The sequence below is a fragment of the Gambusia affinis genome, linkage group LG03 (assembly GCF_019740435.1).
Source record: "Gambusia affinis linkage group LG03, SWU_Gaff_1.0, whole genome shotgun sequence".
Taxonomy (NCBI): domain Eukaryota; kingdom Metazoa; phylum Chordata; class Actinopteri; order Cyprinodontiformes; family Poeciliidae; genus Gambusia; species Gambusia affinis.
Window position 1 is genome coordinate 32070058 of NC_057870.1, and position 20505 is coordinate 32090562.

A 20505-nucleotide genomic window follows, 5' to 3' on the forward strand; every position below is an offset into this window, starting at 1 on the left:
GACATCACAGAGTGACATCAGATTGACATCAGAGTGACGTCACAGAGTGACATCACAGAGTGACATCACAGAGTGACATCAGAGTGACGTCACAGAGTGACATCACAGAGTGACATCAGAGTGACATCACAGAGTGACGTCACAGTGTAACATCAGAGTGACATCACAGAGTGACGTCACAGTGACATCAGAGTGACATCACAGTGACGTCAGAGTGACGTCAGAGTGACATCACAGAGTGACATCACAGAGTGACATCAGTGTGACATCAGAGTGACATCACAGTGACGTCAGAGTGACATCACATAGTGACATCACAGAGTGACATCAGTGTGACATCAGAGTGACATCACAGTGACGTCAGAGTGACATCACAGAGTGACATCACAGAGTGACATCAGATTGACATCAGAGTGACATCACAGAGTGACATCAGAGTGACGTCACAGAATGACATCAGAGTGACATCAGAGTGACATCACAGAGTGACATCAGTGTGACGTCACAGAGTGACATCAGTGTGATGTCACAGAGTGACAGAGTGACATCACAGATTTACAGAGTGACATCACAGAGTGACATCACAGAGTGGCATCAGATTGACATCAGAGTGACATCAGAGTGACGTCACAGAATGACATCAGAGTGACATCAGAGTGACATCACAGAGTGACATCAGTGTGACATCACAGAGTGACATCACAGAGTGACATCACAGAGTGACATCACAGAGTGACATCAGATTGACATCAGAGTGACGTCACAGAGTGACATCACAGAGTGACATCAGATTGACATCAGAGTGACGTCACAGAGTGACATCACAGAGTGACATCACAGAGTGACATCAGAGTGACGTCACAGAGTGACATCACAGAGTGACATCAGAGTGACATCACAGAGTGACGTCACAGTGTAACATCAGAGTGACATCACAGAGTGACGTCACAGTGACATCAGAGTGACATCACAGTGACGTCAGAGTGACATCAGAGTGACATCACAGAGTGACATCACAGAGTGACATCAGTGTGACATCAGAGTGACATCACAGTGACGTCAGAGTGACATCACATAGTGACATCACAGAGTGACATCAGTGTGACATCAGAGTGACATCACAGTGACGTCAGAGTGACATCACAGAGTGACATCACAGAGTGACATCAGATTGACATCAGAGTGACATCACAGAGTGACATCAGAGTGACGTCACAGAATGACATCAGAGTGACATCAGAGTGACATCACAGAGTGACATCAGTGTGACGTCACAGAGTGACATCAGTGTGATGTCACAGAGTGACAGAGTGACATCACAGATTTACAGAGTGACATCACAGAGTGACATCACAGAGTGGCATCAGATTGACATCAGAGTGACATCAGAGTGACGTCACAGAATGACATCAGAGTGACATCAGAGTGACATCACAGAGTGACATCAGTGTGACATCACAGAGTGACATCAGTGTGACGTCACAGAGTGACATCAGTGTGATGTCACAGAGTGACATCACAGATTTACAGAGTGACATCACAGTGACGTCAGAGTGACATCACAGAGTGACATCAGTGTGACATCACAGAGTGACAGAGTGACATCAGATTGACATCACAGAGTGACATCACAGAGTGACATCACAGAGTGACATTAGTGTGACATCACAGAGTGACATCAGAGTGACATCACAGAGTGACATCAGAGTGACATCACAGAGTGACATCAGAGTGACATCACAGAGTGACATCAGAGTGACATCACAGAGTGACATCAGAGTATATCCATCAGCTGCTTCTCAGCTCCTTATTTATTTCAGTGCAACTGAAACAACAGAAAATCAATCAGATTATTCAGTAACTGAACATTCAGACTCAGATTTTAGGATCCAATTTAAAAATCCATTAAACAGTTAAACTGTTTTTACCAACTTGAGCCAGAATGACGCAACCAAAGTAAAAATAACTTCAAATACAGAATTCAATAAGAAATATATAATTTCAGAAGATCTTAAGTTTTCACATTTTAGATTAAAGTTTGTTCAAGTTTTAAATTAAACATTTAGTCAAATTCAAACTATGAAAATCAAATAACAATAATTTGGAGCAAAATAAATATACAATCAGTATATCTATGGAATATATAGGACATTGTATAATTTACATTAGAATATTACATCTATAATTTTAATCAAGGAGAATTAAAATTTGTGGTTATAAAATGTCTGGTCTATTTAAACATAATACTGTAATCACATTAATAATTACATTTAAGGTAAATTAATCTTATAATCCTGGTAAGAATTTTTTTATAAATGTTTTATAAGGTTTTACAAAACAAAGTAAATATATTGGCTGGATTTTTAGCACATTATATTAAAAAAACTATTTAAATTAAATTTGGAAATATTTCATAAGAAAAGACAAAGAAAAAAAAGTCAAATCAAAAATGAATCATAAAATTCGTTTAAACGGAACCATTTGATTCAATAGTTTTACTTCCTTTCAGAAGATTGTGATGGTAATAGATAATAACTGATGTTATAGTTAAATGAATTATTCAGAATATATTTTGATTCTCTGTTTTGGACCGGTGCAGCACCGGAACAGACCCGGTTCCGAGCGCTCCGGGCCGGCTGGGACTCACCGGGAAAACATCCGACTGGCTGAATGAGCCTGCAGACGGTTCGGTTCGGTCCGGATGGAAACTCCGGAGGTTCTGCTGCACCACGCTGTGCTGATTTTCAGAATATTTTTATCAGGTTTTAACCCGAAGGACCGAAGCGTCAGTTTGTAGATCTACAACCGAAACACGTTTCGTCTCAGAATGGCGCAGAAAGAAGACCGTTCTGGTTGACTTCAATTAAAATAACGTTGTCCAATCTTTACAGTCTGTTTTAAAAAGCTCCCCTTAAACTTCGTATTCTGTCTAAAGGAAATCAGCGGAGAGACGCCACAGGAACTGTAACGTTAACTCTGCAGCAGTGGCGCAAAAAGTGGCTCTGCAGTGTGTGCAACTCGTAGGGGCGCAAACACGATGTGGTGAATTTATTTCCTAGTCAGCATTTTATGTACTTAACAGCTGTTTGTGTATGAAACGATCAATAACAGAGGAACAGCACTGATTAGCCGTCCACCCCTCACATACAGGTAACTTGGGCAGCGGCCCTGAGGCTCGGTTTTTGTTTTTTTCTTTTAAATTTGAATTGTAGTAATGCTTCGACAACAAGGAGCTAAATATAGGCAGCAGAAAAAACTCCGGGGCACAAAACAGAAAACGGAAGAGGGGGAAGGATAAAGATGTTGGAGAGAAGAAGAAAAGCTTTTCAAAGTGGTTGAAAGACAGAAGGTAAGAAAAGTCAGTGTATCAACAAGAGAGTTGTAAATATTCAGGTTAGCTTAAGCTAGGCTACAATAACAGCTGGTTGTTGTTCAATACGGGACGCGATTTATTCCGTATTGCTATAAATGTCTGACAGACTCACCGATCACACACATCAACAATAATGTTAAAATAATGACCAAAACAAAACACGGGAAATATTAGGGTCAGCTAAATTGTCTTTGCGGGACCTAAATAGGACCCCAGGAACTGACGCTGTTGTCATGGTTACCTAGAGACGGACACTACGCAGCCGCAGTGAGCTGCTATCAACCAGTGTCTTTTTAAAATGTCCTCCCAATAAAACACCGTCCTTAAAGTAAAACCTCTGGTAGAAATACAGACGGTAGTGGGAAGACAAGGCTAAACAATCAGAGTGAAGTTTAATAGGAGCATTAAAATAAATGTGTTGGTGACATTCAGTGGCAACCAGTGGGTTTGATATCAGACAGAATGGATCAGGAGAGGAACCGCAGAACCTAAAGAACCTAAAGAACCAGACATCAGTCTCTTCATCCCTCAGTCATTTCCTGAGACCAAAAAATAATATAGATAACAATTTAATGAACAAATTATACAAATAGATTAATAGTAAATAAATATTGTGAAGAGAACATTAAAACATTTGTTAGGATTGTGTAGGAAAAATGTTGATATCTTTTATAAATGGTGTTTTGTGATCAATATTATTTCACCATTTTATTAATGTGGGTTGCCAGTTTGGATCAGGCTTCCTATCAAGCTATAATAATGATAGAAAACATGCTAACAAAAAGCCTCAGACCTGCAGCTCATAGGAGGTTCTAGACAGGCTAACAGAAGCTGCTCTTTGGCTCACTGGTACAAGTTTATGTCCTGGGGGGTGGGGGGGGGTGGGGGGTGGGGGGTGGGATGTTCGCATCCACCTCAGAAATATGTAGTTGCGCCCCTGATCTGTAAATTCAAATTGTAGTCATAATAAAAAAGTTTGTTATAATTATAATAAAATAATAATTATAATTACTAATTATAAAATTATAATTATAATTAGTAATTATAATTACTACAAAAAATTTAACTTTTTTGACATCAAATTATAACTTTATTTTTACTGTAAAAAGTTACAGTAAAAACTGTAACTTAATCATTTACACTTTTTAAAGAGTTAAAACTTGTAATTCAATTAATTCCAAACCAAAGTTCTGGCCAGAACCTTTGAATTGTGTTTCTGGTACGCTGATAAATCTGACGCACGGCTACATCCGCTAACAGCAGCAGGAAGCTGAGATCTGGTCGTGTTGAGTTCAAGTTGTGCTAACAGGAGTTAGCCTGTCAGGGAATCTATGCTAGGCCAAAGCAGCATCTCAATGCTAATTATGTAGCAAAAAACAGGTTTTTAGAATTTTAAATGTTGCTTATTTTGTCACTATATTGTCTGTCAATTAACTGTGATTACAAACCCTTCAAAACCAGGCTTCTTTTCTTTGGGCAGAAAAGCCAAATGTTGGTGATCACAGCTTATTTATAAACGCAATAAAAAGGGAAAAACATCCCAGGGGCGTTTTGTGGTTTTGCGTGCTGTGGTGGCGTAGTGAACAGCGCAACCCACATTTGGAGGCCTTGAGTCCTCGACGCGGCCGTCACGGGTTCGATTCCCGGACCTGACTGACATTTGTTGCATGTCTTCCCCCCTCTCCTGTCAGCCTGCTGTCATGAGGGACACTAGAGCCACAACAGACCCTCTGGAGGGGGAAAAAAAACAAGATCAGGGAGATTTTTATACTGACCTCAGAAAAAAATCCCAGTTTAGGACACGTTGATCATTTCCAGACTGGTTTCTTTTGTCTCTGAGCTGCAGGTTAAAATGGTTCCAGTTGGAAAACGTAGCTTTATTAAACTTATTAATAACCATAACGGATAGTGGCCCAGTCCAATCATAGTCCGACGCGTCTGCAAGCTGATTCAAACCTCCATGAACCTGATCCCAGCAACCTCCTGACTGGAAACCAGTCAACCATGGCGGCCAGAAGTGGCGACCGGAAGTGGGCGGAGCCTCCGGGGTTGCTGGAAGGTTAGCTTGTTTCAGGCTAAAGCCTTCATTTTACATTGAATGGGACCTGCATTGGCATTGGGTCCAACCCGACCCGGTTCTACTGGGCTCGGTTCTGATCGAGTTCTCAGCTGGAGAGTGGGACAGATTTAATGAGAAAGAAATGAGAAAGAAAGCAGGCGGCCATGTTGGATGGGAAGTTTCCATTCAGGGAGAACTCCAGCTGATCCTCATGATTTCAGGTCAAAAGCAGCAAAATGATCTTTTCTTTTTCAATTTGTTTGAATTTAATAAAGATGTTGTTAAAACACAAATGTCTTCAATTATTTTCTAAAGCTAAAACGTATCTAATTTAATCATAAAACTGTTAAGAATTATCTGAAATAATAATGTGAACAGAGTTTGTGTTTTATCTTCAGGCGTCTGTTTGGACTCCTGCCAGCAGAGGGCGCTGCTGCTACAGGGGGATTCAGAATTATTAATTGGGAATTTAAGTCAATAACTTCGTCTTGAAATAAAACTGAGCTAAAAATTCTGAATAAAAACTTCAATATTTATATGACAATAAAATTAACTACGTCAAATTAAATAAGATGCAGAGGAAACAGCTGGAGGCAAAAATCTACAAGTGAAACTTTCTAGTCGCAATACAGGAACTACTTCCATCATTCAGGTAAATCAGTGTTATTTTTCTTAATTTGATCTTAAGGAACTTTATGTTGAACTTGTGGGTCAGAACCACATGAGTTTTATTTATTATTAAAGACTAACATTAGTAACTAATAATTCAGTCGATTACCGGCTTCATTTTTAATTCAAACATTTAACCAACAACTTTCCAAATCAATTCTCTCTTTTATTGGTTCTATTTGGAGTTCTGATCCAGACAGGATCCACTGCTGTAGCTTCCAACATCAGGACGCTGCTGCATCGTGAAAAATCTGGGAATTTTCAACATTAAAGAAGCAGAAATGTAATTTTGTGTGATTTCCTTCAGTGCAGCTCTGAACTGGAAACATCGGTGACCTGAATTTAACCGACAACCAGGCGCTGCAGTTTGAGGGATAAATATTTTTATCTCAGTTAACGATGCAGACTGACGATGAATTATTCCTGAATGCGGAGCAACGCGCTCCCACACCAGAAGGTGGCGCTGCAGGCTGACTGGAGAGAAAACAGCTGCTTCATTCCTTCTTCAGAGGCTCCACCCACTGAGCAAAGCCCAGGGATTTGATGGTCACAGCAGGGAAGTGTTTGTTGACATTAAAGCAACCAGCATTGATGGATTTATGAGCTACAACCATTAAAACCAGTCTGAGCTGGTTCTGAAACTGAACGTTTGATAAGTGTGTGAGAGGATACAGGAAACAGAACTGTACAACTTATTTCAAAATAAAAGAATGGTTGCAAAAAGCTGGTGGCTACAAGTGGAGCAATGCGTGTGTGTGTGTGTGTGAGAGAGTGTGTGTGTGTGAGAGAGCGTGAGTGTGTGTGTGTGAGAGTGTGTGTGTGTGCGTGTGTGTGTGTGTGTGTGAGAGAGTGTGAGTGTGTGTGTGTGTGTGAGAGTGTGAGTGTGAGTGTGAGTGTGTGTGTGTGTGTGTGTGTGTGCATTGCTATGACTGTGAGGACCGAAGGGTGACCTGCTGTCCTTATGGGGACACATGTTGGTGTGGGGACATTTTCTGAAATGTCCCCACACCAACACACACACACACACACCAACATCGTGTGTGTGTGTGTTTCAGGATTTCTCACCTTGTAAGGACCATTTTCCCTACATTGTGAGGACCCACTGCTCCTCATGGGGCCCAAAGCCTGGGACCCCATGAGGAGCAGTGCTGTCTTACAGTTTTAGTCAGGCTACAGAAATGCATGAGAATTAATGGAAGTCAATGCAAAGTCCTCGTGAAAATAGAAAGACGTAAGGTGTGTGTGTGTGTGTGTGTGTGTGGCTCAGCAGCAGCAATGCAGCTTGCTCGCCCTCTGTGCCTCTCTCTCAGACCACCGTGCTGACGGAGGGATCCGATAGGTTGAGCTGGCCAGTGATGTCCGTCGGGTACGGCTACAGGGGAGGGACAAAAACAGGGAGACAGAAAAACAGATGTTAAATGGACGCCAACCCAGCCGCAGGTTCTGCTTGAGCTCACTCTTTCTGGGTCGGTTCTGATCCGGAGCTTCTCTACTGAACGGCTATCAGCAGTGGTGGAAGAAGCCGGACGTCCTCCAGGTTCCTCCAGATTCAACCTGTTGGACGTCTTGCCTTCATGAAGTAGCTAACGTTCTCTGACCTGCAGTACCAGCACAGGGCTGTAGGGGGCAGTGTGTCCTCAAAGGGAAAATCTGATGTTGCTGCTGAGATGGACGGTTTGTTTATAGCGCAGAAGGTCTTCCAGCCAACTGCTTGTCAAATTGCACTTACATGACGGACACAAAACAGCTAGCTAGCCACCAAGGCTATATTAGCAGCTAGTTAGCGGTAGCTGCAACTTTGTCCTGCCAGAAAATTTCTACAATAAAAACCTAAGTAGTGTACAAGAGATTAACTATTCTGCCACAACGACCAGACCTGGCAAATTCTGGACTTGAGAACAGGGGAAGTGCCGCCGCCCCCGGTGCTGCCGCCCGGTGCCGCCGCCAGAGGGTTGGGATGGTGACTGAGGCTGTTAGGCTACACAAGTAACGGACAGCATTAAGCCCAGAGATTAACGTGTTTCAGGCCTTGTTGTTACTGATCCATCGGTTTCTGACCCGACCCGATTCTCTGGCCTGCACCAACATTAAGAGCTGAAACCATCCATCCCATAATACAGCAGCAGATCCAGTCTGTAACCAGATCAGTCGGAAGCAGCTTCCTCTTCCTCCTGGCTGGAGTCTTCCTCAGCCAGCAGAGCAGGTTCCTCCACCACAGCTGATGAAGCCGTTCACGCTAACCTGGAGTCTGTCTGCTCAAACAGGAAGTGTGTGTGTGTGTGTGTGTGTGTGTGTGTGTGAGGCTACAGTCGGTCGTGCTTGCAGAGGAGGACAGAGGCAGAGTGTGTGTTTGCAGTCTGGACACCATTTAAACCCACTGAGAGAAAAACACTCATAAAGGAAGTAAAGAGAAATGAGTCGGTCCAGCAGCCGCGTCCGTCCCTGAGAGGACAGCTGTCTGTCTTCACATGCAACTGAGGACAGGAGGACACCAGAGAGGACAGAGGAGAGTCGGTGCCAGAGTCTGAAACAGAGACGGGTTAGTGGACCGAGACACGTCTCCGCCGGGCGACCTGAGGACGAGAGGCTGGACGTTAGTGGAGGAGACAGAGAGGGACGGGACAGGAAGAGACAGACACAGGACACCACACAGGCTGACCCTCTTCCTTTCTCCTTTGCAAGAAGACGACGCAATCAGTGTGGAACTACAGCTGGACCTGACTGCCTGCAGGCGTCCAACACGCCGCCTGTCTCTCTGACTGTCTCACGGTGGGACAGATGTGATGGGGACAGAGAGGACAGGAGAGGACGGAGCCGATGGGAGGGACGAGGAAGGAGGGAAATAAAGGAGTGAGGAAGAGGAGAGGACGGATAGGAAGTGATGGGAGACAGGAGGACAGGTGGTCTTCGTGTCCTTACCGTGGCGTCCCCGGGGGCCAAACGGCGTTTGAGGTCGGAGGTCGAAGTGATGGACCTAAAAGAGGTTTGGGACCCTGGCTCTGCTCTACCACTTTTCCTATCCTACAATAGATCATACGATAGGCGCACACACACATTAACAGGCGGCAGAGACACTGCAGCTCACACTCAGGCCAGCAGGGGGCGACAGGGGGAGAGGGCCGGGCAGCGGTCCGGGGGAGGGTGATGGGCAGCGGCTGGACGCCAGAGGACACAGAGTGAAGGACAAGGAACCAGAGAGGAGCAACCAAACGTCAGCTTGGCCGCCATGTTGGGAGGGGCAGCAGTTCTGCTACGCTGGTTCTGATTGGTTGTCTTTCTAGACTTGATCATTTCCTGGTTGAGTCGTTGCTGATTGGACAATTTTTTCCTCAGCTGCTGGAAGGACTTTTGCTCCTGTTTTACTGTCAGAAAAACAGCTGTTGTGATGTGTAGCCATGGCAACAGGGTATTGTTCCTAAACTGAGAGCAGCTGATTAGCATCTCAAAAGCTCAAACATCTGAACTTTGACCTCGCATCCCTGAGGAGCTGAAAGGGGCTCCATGAAAGCAGAGAGAGGAGGAAGTTCAAACCGTCTCCCCTCGACTCCAACGTCTCTCGAACCGTGCAGAGAGAGTTAAAGAGGAGCGGCTAAAGCAAAGGAGAAGGATTAGCAGAGCTAGCTAACAGCTGATGATGTCATCCAGGATATTACTGTGGAGCATCGACCAGAATGGAGCCGTTAGCATGAAACTGTCATACAGCAACACAACTGTCATTTAAACGACTTCATTTTTTAGTTTCTTTTCTAATATGTCTAACATTAATATTTATCTGAAGATCTGAAACATCACTGTGATAAATCAGAACTCTACATAGAAATCTAGATGGGTTTTACGTTCAGTATTTTCATGTTCTTCATGTTATTTTCTTTATAGTTTCTCACAAGATGGTGGACAGCAGGAAGGCAACGCCACTCACAAGATGGCGGCCGCTTGGCGTCGGAGTGGACAGAGAGCGGTTCTTCTGGCTGCTGGATGAACGGCCGAATCTCCTCAGATAAAACCTCCAACATTGGCTGACTGGGTCCAGTCAGGTCCTGCCACCAGAACCTTGTCCTGGATTCACTGTGGAACCACAGACTGACCCGGTTCTGACCCGGTTCTGCTGCTGCATCAAGACTCATTAACTAGGGGGCGCTGTGAGGGTGCAGGGGTTCAGCACAACCCTCATAAGGAGGCCTAGGTCGTCGACGTGGCTGACGCAGGTTCGATTCCTCGTCTTCCATTCTCTTGTTACCTGGTTTCCTGTCACATGAAGAGCCAATAAACCTTTAAAAGAAGGAGGACTCTTCTATTTATGACTTACAGAAGCTAAAATCACAGAATATGAGTAATAGATAATAATAATATCAGGAGGTCCAGAGCCGGTTCCACCTGAACCCAGGTAGGTTCTGGTTCAGCAGAACCACCCTAACCCAGCCAGCCAGCGGCGTCCAGCCGGTGGGCATCCAGCGGGCGTCCAGCGGGCGCCGGCTGCATTTATTCAGATTTAGCTACAGGAAAACGAAGCGTTTGTGCAGCATAAAGTGGTTTTACAGAGTCTGGGATGAAGCAGCGTTCACATTCAGTAAAGAACTGAACTGGATTCTCATTTTGTTTTTATATCCAGATAAAAGATTGTAGGATAAAATCAGCTGAACAGAACCGCTGAGATCCAAACAAACAGGCACTGGAGGCAGGTCCACTGTGTGTGTGTGTGTGTGTGTGTGTGTGTGTGTGTGTGTGTGTGTGTGTGTGTGTGTGTCCATCTGTTCAGCAGCAGGGTTCTTCTTGCTTCCTTCTGTTCCTCTGTGTTAATAATAATCAGCCCAGTTCTCCAGAACCTCCACTGGACCCTGTAGCTCAGAGAATAAATTTTAGATCCTGTTAGTTTCTAAATCACTGAACGGATCAGAACCACAACACATTAAAGATCTGCTGCTGTTGGATGGACCTTCCAGACCCCTCAGGTTCTGGTTCTGGTTCTGTTCTGCATCCAGAACCAGAACCAAATGAGGAGAAGAAGCTTTCAGCTTTTATGCACCACAAATCTGGAACAAACTCCCAGAAAACTGCAAACCAGCAGAAAACCTTAGATTTTATCATCAGAGCTTAAAATCATCTTTACAGACCAAGAAACCAACGAAAAACCAATTATCAATAATCCATTCATCAGGAACGTCAGCTGAGTGTGTGTATCTGTGTGTGTATGTGTGTGTGTGTGTGTGTGTGTGTGTGTGTGTGTGTGTGTGTGTGTCCAGATGAGGCGTAAAATGTCCCACAAACAGCAGCAGGTGAACAACGACAACATGAGGGTCAAACACAACAGGAAACAGGAAAAGACAGCACTTCCTGTTTGGGGCAAAGAATCAGGAAGTGACATCACATGGGCTCATTATACCAACGCTCAGCTGGAATAATGTCGTCTCCCCATGGGGGGACTGGGGGTGATCACATGGTGTCTGACATCATCATGAGTTTAACCTTTGACCTTTCACAGTTTCCCTGATGGTCAGTGAACCCCATGAGCAACAAGACCCGACCTCTGACCCTGTCATGGATCTCTGTGTCGTCATGGTAACCCCCACGCTAACAGCTAGCTGGTTGTTTCTGTTGCTCATGAGGTTCGTTGATAAAGAGACAAACAGAGAAACGGTGTGCAGTTCGACCCGGTTCTGGTTCGGATCCACCATCTGTGAACAGAACCAAAAACAGAAACTGGTTCTGATCGGCAGAATTGGGCCCAGATCAGGGGGCCCATCAGGGAGGAACTGTAGCAAGACTTGAATCAGAACCCTTCCGCTCTGAACCTGTGGTCCAGTTCTAACCAGAACCAGAACCAGACGATGTGTGGGATTTTCAGAATAAAAGCTCCAGATGTGTTGGGCTGCTCAGGAAAGTGTGATGTGAATCTTGGCCAGAAACATCCTGAGCTTCAGCCAGACGTGGGCGGGGCTTTGTGATGTCACAGCAGCTGGCCAATCAGAGCGCACTGCGCCCAGCAGCAAGAAGTGCTGGTCTCTGCTGCGACAGCCATGTTGGATTCTGACCTGCTGGACCTGTGAGGTCACTTCCTGAAGCCCAACAACTTCCTGCTGAAGTTCAACTCTAGAACAAACGGGCCAATCTGGGCTTTGACTAGGCCGTCAGGAGGAGGATCATCCGTTCATCAATTCAATCCGATTTCACGGTGCGTTCCCATGACAACAACACAAACCACAGGTTATGTGACAGACTGGCTTCCTGGAAGTAAACCGTGATGATCAGGAGAGGCGTTTGAACACGTGAAACGCTCCGCCACCATCATCGCCTTCGCCAGGTAACTCCGCCTACCTGCAGGTTCTTCCTCCACACGTTGACGGCAGCGAAGGCCAGCTGCATCTGTTTCCTGCGCGCGTCTTTGTGCCGCTTGTAGGCGATCTCGATGAAGATGAGGAAGATCCCAGCGACGATGCCGCCGGCCACCAGCATGAACACACCTGGAGGGGCGGGGAGATGCAGCTTACGGTTCACCTGGCTGGTGGCGGCGGAGAGGGCGGGGCCTGTGTCCTACCTGCCATGTTCTCAAAGGTGAGTGTGGCGGGGGCGTTGCTCCTGGAGTCGCACTCCTGGTAGCGAACCCACGTCTTGTCCAGATCCTCCATGAAGCCGTTCTCGTGCGAGCTGCGGAGGAAGTGGGCGGGGCGTGAGTGGGCGGGGCTTTGTGGAGCTGCTGCGGTGTGGCGTTGTCTACCTGAGAATAGCCAAAGAGACGTTCTGCTTCCAGGGACTGTCCTTCCTCATGCCGATGCCGAAGCCGGAGCGGAAGAACAGTTCCCCCGTCGTCACCAGGTCGCATTTCTGCGACGCCTCGAACTCCAGCACGGCGCTGTCCCAGATGAAGGCGTGGAGCTTGCTGCGGGCGGAGCACAGGCGCGTCAGGATGCTCACACTGCAGGCCTAAACATTTACTGTAAAACCGCTTTGCTTTGCACCGCATGCGACCTGCATGTGATTCCTGTGAGAACGGAAAACAAGCAGAAAGTTTTCCGCGTGTAGCAGAGAACGCAGCAACGTACTGAGCATGCTCAGAGGAAGTAAACATGGATGCTGGTGGAAAAGCTTATCTTTTGTTTCGGATTGTAAAGATTCGTTGAATGATCCCAGAACCGACATTATTAAAATCCCTCTGGGTAAATCATCTGCCTGGAGGTTTGGTTATGGTTTGTTATTTAGCGCACCGTCTTCCGGCTTAGCGCTCTCACTTCCTGATTTGTTGCTAAGTGCTAATGCTAGCAGCATAACACCCCATTTTTAACTTTGTTCAGGGATTTCATCGGTTTATCATCATGTCCGGGGTTTTATGGTTTTTAGGGGACCGATAAGCATCCTTGAATTTCCTGGAGCCTGTGTGACCCGGAACTGCTGTTGCGCGCTCTTCCTATTGCCCATATATGGAGACGCTGACTCGTTATGGAGGCAGGTGATCAGGGCAGATGGAAGAGCAGGTCGATCACCGACATTGGATCCCTGCTGGTGACTGGCAGAGGAGAGGTCCTAACACTGGACTTGGGTTTTGTTTCTGATCCTGTCTAGAGACACGTGGAGCCGCTTCTTCCTCTTGTTTGGCTGCTGCAGGTGCTGGTTTCACCTCATGTCTCCAGGTTGGAGGTTGACCTGCTGCTGTTTAGGATTAGAAGGATTTCCTCTGGGTGGTTTTACTGATAAAGGATCTTTTGGTGTTGTTCGGCCCTCTGGCTCTTTTTAAAGGGTTTCTGGGTTCCTGCTGTTTTATTTAGGCTGAAGAGGAAGAAGTTTATTTCAGTGTATTTAGTTATATTTGTGTTTTCTTATTATTATTCCTCCCCAATCAGTCTATTTTATTTAATGCGGTTTTAACTATTTTTCAGCTATGAGGTTTCCAGGCCCAGCAGAGACTCCGACTCTGTGATTATTAGACTATTATTACTATAACTATTATTAAATAATTACTCTGTGGTTAGACTGTCGTTATTTTGAACAGTAAAATAAATTGAGGCCACTTCGGCTCGTAGAGCATCTGAACTAAATCAAATGTATGTAATTTGCAAGCAGCGCCTTTGTTGGTTCTTACAGTGAGTGATGGTCTGTAAAGAGGATCCAAGGTTCTGCACACGTAACGAGAGCTGCACCCAGGGCCACACCTGGAGTCCAGCAGCTGTTGGCCCTGTGGGGGCAGCTGTGTTTCTACAGGTGAGCGGCGGGCCGACGGACAGACGGGCCGACCGCCGCGGGCCAGACGGACCGACCGCCGCGGGCCAGACGGACAGACGGACCGACCGCCGCGGGCCAGACGGGCCGACGGGCGGCTGCGCTCTACATGCTCAGCACAAGTGTAGCTTTACAGACGAACCAGAAAATACATTTCATGTCATCCTGGTATCAACGAGTTTCTGTGATGAATGAAGGAGTTAAATCCCGTTGCTAACATGAACACAAAGCTATAAATGTCTGGGCAAGGTCAGAGTTCATCTATTAAACTGACTGGAGATGAATGCATGAACGAAGCCTGGAGCATAGACATTTTTATCTACAAATGTCTTTATATTACATTGACTATAATTTCAGATCTTTCTATAACTTTAATCCAGGTTAGCGCAGAAAGTGAGCTGCTGTTGTTGCAGGTTAATTTTCTAAACTAGAGAAAAGTTACTGTGAGCTCAAAATGAGAAATTGGGCCGATGTTGACATCCAATAGTAATGCTGCTGTTATGGAAGCATTTATCTCCTTTTATCATTTTATTATCGATTAATTGATACATTAACTTCATCCTCGTGATCGTCCGCCGGTGGTTGCCATGGTTTCCATGGTTGTTTTTCTTATATCAGGTAGCAGGATAGTGACGTTTGTTCTGGTCGCATTAAACCGGAAAACATCGGATCACAAGAATCTGATCTGTGTTGTCATGGAAACATCAGCTACAGGTCGCATCGAGGCAAAACTGAGGGAGTGGCGTCCCTCCAGGCCACAGCGTGAAGGTGGCCGGCGAGGCTCCGCCTACTTGTCTCGGACCGCCTGGATGGCCTCGGCGGCGCTCTCGTAGTTGTGCTTCTCCATGTGGCGGTACATGGTGCTCAGCTCCACCTGCCGCCGGAAGTAGATGTCCACCGAGCTCTGCTTCACCGTGGCGTAGATGAACTTATCCGACGGGTTACGCAGCTGGAAGCACATCGGATGTTACTGCATGACATCATCGCCCCAACCGGCAAACGGAGGGCGGGCGCTCACCCTGGGGTCGTTGATGCCAGTGATGCGCTCCTCAGGCCGGTCCAGCACCAGGAAGGCTGCCAGGTTGGCGGTGTACGACGCCACGATGATCATAGCAAACCCCGCCCACACCATGCCCAGGATCCTGGCGGAGAAGCTCCGCGGGGCGCCTGCAGAGTGAGCGGCGACACGCCGTCAGTGCTGCGTGCGAGCGGGCGCCGCGTGCGAGCGGAAACACGAGCGTCGCTACCTTCTCCGATCCCAGAGTTGAGCAGAACTCCCCAGGAGAACCACATGGCGGAGGACAGGGTCAGGGCGTCTTCTTCTTCTTCTTCACTGTTCACCTTAAACCTTCCAAACGGGCTGCAGACACACAGCAGGTCAAACCGGGTCAAACACTGCACACACATCACCACTCGTCTTTCAGGGCAACCGGAGGCGGAGCCAATCAGAGTCAGCGCTGAGGTCACATGTTCAGATGATTAACAACAAACAAACAACAACAAACCTCTCTGGAAGCTTGGCTCCGCCCCCACACAAAAGAGTCAACGATGTGGGCGGAGCCAAGTACACTGAGGGGCGGGGCCAGGTGTGGGGAAGAGCCCTGTCTGCTCCCAACGTCAGTCGCTATGTTTTCAAACCGACTTTAAAAAATCCACTGGTGAGAGATTCAAAGACTTCATTTGTTTCTACAGACTTCAGTCTAAAGAGGGCAGCACTGAGGCAGGTTCAGGCCAAATGCTGCAGAATGAAACCAGTTTACACTAAAATGGACAGAAAACTCAGACGTAGCAACGCTTTGATTTGTCAGACTTCTGTTTCTTTATTCAATTGTACAGGCACAGTCTATACTATTTAAAATTATTATTAGTAAATTACTATTTAAAACTATTAAAAAAATTATTGCTTATGTCTTCATCTGAGGATGTCCATTTTTAACATTATCTTCAACACTATTCAGTGTTTCTTCACGTGGTAAATTTGCCCCAGTTGTTCCGTCTGTCATTTTCCCTTTGTGTCGTCTACCTGCCTCCATTTGGCTGGTTTAGTAGAACAGAATAGATTACTGTGTCACTGCTGTATAGACCCAGATCGGGGGCTTGTCCGGGATTTAAAGTCCATTTTTAATAATTACCATTTATGTGGAGTAATTTTAAAAGTTAAAATTTTTTTAATTTTGTTTAAGTTGGAGGTGTTTTACAACTGAGAATAGAGTGAAAACGTGATGCGAGGAGAGACGTTTACGGCCCCTCAGAAGGATTCTGGTGAGAGGTTCTGCTGGTGTAACCGAGATCCAAACCGGACCGCAGCAACGGAGCAGAGCAGACCAGAACCAGGAAAGGTTCTGGACACGGCCGACCTCAGGTGAGGAGTTTACCTGAACCGGTCTAGTAGGTAGAGCATCACTGCCACCACATGGACCGACAGGCCGACTAACAGCCACAGAGTGCTCTGGAACGGCTGCATGAACGAGTCCAGAGTGCTGCGGGGGATTTCCTGCACACACACACACAAGAAACTTGCAGAAGGACTGGAAACACTCCTGGAAGCAGAGCAGGGGTCGGTACCAGAACCCGGATTGGAACCGGTCTGTGGCTCCGGCTCACCTTCTTGACCAGGATGGTCAGGCCCTGGTACTTGAAGGGCTTGGAGAACTCGATGTACTGAGCGCGCTCGTTGTTGATGGTGAGCGGCGCCACTATCATGTCGGCCAGGCCGCCCAGCAGCTCTCCCATCATGCCGTTCCACTCCTTCTTGTTGCTGTTGTTCACCTGCAGGATGAGGGACAAATGGGTCAACCGGGTCGTCTCAGCGCTCAGGTCCGGTCAGACGCAGACGACAACAACCGGGTCAGAAGAGGAGAAGGAAGAGAAAACCATGCTTGTGTGAGGCATCGGGATCAGAGTGGCGGTTACCACGGCAACCGGCCTCAGAGTAAGTCAACATAAACACAGATCCTCTCTGCTGATTGGTCCAGGCCAGTGGAGCCCAAACGTCCTGAAACCAAGATCTACACAAAAACTGTAAATTAAACTATTGACTTACTTTATATCCATCAGTTACAGCAGAAATATGAAAGTGATAGAAAACCTGATGCAGATTCTGACACTGGGAGGAGGTCACTGGTTTCTCAGTCACAAACTGGTTCAAACCTGAGGCCAGCAGGTGTCAGTCAGTTATGGTAGATCTGACCTTTGACCTCAGTATGAGAAGCTACAGACTGAAAGGAGGAACCAAAGAGCTCTGGAAAGGTAAAGGAAAATCTTCTGAAGCTGGGATATAATTCATTTAATCTCACATAATTATTGCGGTAGAAGCCATTTGTTTGTTAATATTTAATGAAATCTATTTGTTTTATGTGATGTTTGTTGTGAATGATGTAAACTCACAAAGGAACGAGGTAATTAGTCCAACATTTAGAAACTACAGCGGCTGTAATGAACCACAGCAAAGGTAAACAAAGGTAAAATAACCCGAACAGGTGATCAACTCAAAACCACTCTACCTTTTTACTCTCTCTCTCTTTGTAGTTTAAACACACCTGTTACCATGGCAACCGCCTGCGCCCCGCAAGACGAGTAAAGATTACGTTAAAAACAAAACATTCATTCCGTTAAGATATCAGGTTTATTTCTGGATTATTAATCGTTGGTTCCCTGAACACAGCGATGGTTGATGACCTGATTTAAACTTGATGTCTCTTTGAGTCGATTTTTTTCTTAATGAAACTTGTTGAAACAATAACTACTGAGATTATTCATTTTAACACGTTTTGTTGATTTTTAAAAACGATTTTTCTTTAATGAAGCTTTAGGACCTTAGTGAATATTTTGATAAGTGCGTCAGAAGAGGAAGTTCTGGTCAGAGATCGACTCAAAACCTGCGAGCGATGTACTGAGCAGCCCTGGTCCAGTCTGACACCGGTCCGGTCCGGTCTGACACCGGTCCGGTCCGGTCTGACACCGGTCCGGTCGTGGGAGGAGCCTCACCCGTTCCTGCGTGCCGAACTTGCCGTCGGCCACCAGGTGAACCTCGTAGGTGAAGTTCATGCTCATGGCCAGCTTGATGAGCAGGTCGATGCAGAAACCGTAGCAACACTGAGGAACGATGGGCTGACCTGCAGAACCAGAACCACATCACCACCAGAACCGCCTGGACGGCTGCCAGCAGAACCCGTCTGGAGGTTCTCGCTCCGGGTGTGTTTGTACCTGGGATGGTTCCGTTGGGTCCGGTACAGATCACCTTCTTGATCACGACTCCGTTCACCGTGCGCTCGTGCTTACACGTCCCGTCGCTCTGCGTCGGCTTCACGTAAACAAACGGCTCCTGGTGGATCGTCACGATCTGTACACAGCGACCCAAACCGGGTCAGAACCAAGATGGAGGACCAGGGCTTTCATATCCTTATGGGAACCTGTTTCTGTGTTAGTGGTTAGAGCTGTGATGGATAGGTTTAGGGCAGGGGGCCCACAGTGGCCCCTGAGGGCCTCCTGCATGTTTCAGTCTCTCCTGGTTTAACACACCTGGATCCAAAGATGGATCATTAGAGGCCTGAGAAGAACTCTGACCTGCTGAAAGGTCGTTGGTACCAGCAGGGAGAGAAGAAAACATGCAATCGGCCCTCAGGGAACCACTTTGGGGGCCCCTGGTTTAGGGTAAAGGTGAAATCAGTGGCCCCCCAATGGATTACAATAAAAAAAAACCAAAAAGAAAAAAACTGCACTGGTCCCTCATCGTTCAACCAGACATAAACCTACACACACATTTTGTTTTCAAACTCCATTATTTCAGACTTCAGGTCACAACAGAACAACAAACCATCGTTACACTAAAACACTTTGTGTAACTGTTTGGACCGCTTCCCTCCCCCTGCAGTGGCACCGCACCCCCACTAGGGGGCGCACCCCACACTCTGGGACCCCCTGGGTTGAGGTAACAGGTAGGCTGTAGAGATTAATGGAAGTCAATGGGAAGTCCCCATAAGTGATGAAAACACGACTGTGTGTGTGTGTTAGTGAGCCTGCGCATGTCTCAGTGTGTGTGTCTCAGTGTGTGTGTGTGTGTGTGTCTGTGTCTGTGTGTCTGTGTCTGTGTGTGTGTGTGTATCTCATGTGTGTGTGTGTCTGTGGTGGATGCTCCTCCCACCACCACATCGTGTTAGTATTTTTCTTTATATTATATTTTAGTTTATGTGTTTAGGTTAGTTATTTCATTTAGATATATATTTTCTAATGGGTGCACACTTTAGTTAATGTCTGTCTGAATGGTTTATTTACACTTGTGTTTCGTTTGAGGTGCTGCTGATTCAAAACAGCTGGAGGAGGAAACCTGGAGGAAACCATTTGTCTTGAAAGACTGAAGGAGGAGACTTGTTTCAAGTTGTTTTTAATTAGTTAATCTTGTCACTTAAATATTCACTTATTATTGTTTCTGTTAAGTAAAAGTTAGTTTTGCTTTATTTGTTTCATAGAATGCTTTAGTTAATTTTGTATTTATTTATTCTTTTGTTATGTCCCTCTAGTGGTAGATTTAAGTTACTCCACCCTTATTTAAACAGCCTTTTGTTCTTTGTTAGGAAGGTCAGTTTGTTTGTGTTCAGTTAAAGTTCAGTTGGTTTCAGTTAAATTGGGCCCAAGATTGTTATTTATTCTTTGATTTATTTTTGCATTGAATTTTTATGTTTTGTTTGCTATTTTGGAAAAATTAAATTGAAATTTTTTCTAATTTGAACTCTTTTTGTCCTCGTTTGAGTCGGGTCCATCACAGTTGGTGTGTGTGTGTCTCAGTGTGTGTCAGTGTGTGTGTCAGTGTGTGTCTCAGTGTGTGTCTCAGTGTGTGTGTCAGTGTGTGTGTGTGTGTCAGTGTGTGTGTCTCAGTGTGTGTGTGTGTGTGTGTGTGTGTGTGTGTGTCAGTGTGTGTCTCAGTGTGTGTGTGTGTGTGTGTGTCAGTGTGTGTGTGTGTGTCAGTGTGTGTGTGTGTGTCAGTGTGTGTCTCAGTGTGTGTGTCAGTGTGTGTGTCTCAGTGTGTGTGTGCGTGTGTGTGTCAGTGTGTCAGTGTGTGTGTCTCAGTGTGTGTGTGTGTGTGTGTGTCAGTGTGTGTGTGTGTGTCAGTGTGTGTGTGTGTGTGTCTCAGTGTGTGTGTCAGTGTGTGTGTGTGTCAGTGTGTGTGTCAGTGTGTGTCTCAGTGTGTGTGTGTCTC

At 46.1% G+C, this 20505-nt stretch overlaps 1 protein-coding gene across 4 annotated transcripts in view; it reads right to left on the reverse strand.

Moving 5' to 3' along the window:
- Positions 1–4255: 4255 nt before the first annotated feature.
- The window catches only part of grin1b (glutamate receptor, ionotropic, N-methyl D-aspartate 1b), a 42366-nt gene continuing 26116 nt past the window's right edge, over positions 4256–20505 (reverse strand). For 2 of the 4 annotated variants that reach the window (XM_044112287.1, XM_044112286.1), the window contains 12 exons: positions 18516–18651; positions 18297–18424; positions 16914–17078; positions 16685–16803; positions 15557–15669; positions 15328–15476; positions 15101–15258; positions 12814–12975; positions 12634–12743; positions 12414–12559; positions 9021–9122; positions 4256–7473 (listed from right to left, as the gene is read on the reverse strand). In XM_044112287.1, the coding sequence (XP_043968222.1) occupies positions 7408–7473; positions 9021–9122; positions 12414–12559; positions 12634–12743; positions 12814–12975; positions 15101–15258; positions 15328–15476; positions 15557–15669; positions 16685–16803; positions 16914–17078; positions 18297–18424; positions 18516–18651 (1554 nt within the window). In that variant the 3' untranslated portion in view covers positions 4256–7407. The remainder of the gene's footprint in view (positions 7474–9020; positions 9123–12413; positions 12560–12633; positions 12744–12813; positions 12976–15100; positions 15259–15327; positions 15477–15556; positions 15670–16684; positions 16804–16913; positions 17079–18296; positions 18425–18515; positions 18652–20505) is intronic. The other 2 variants (XM_044112289.1, XM_044112288.1) reach the window with 1 other exon arrangement.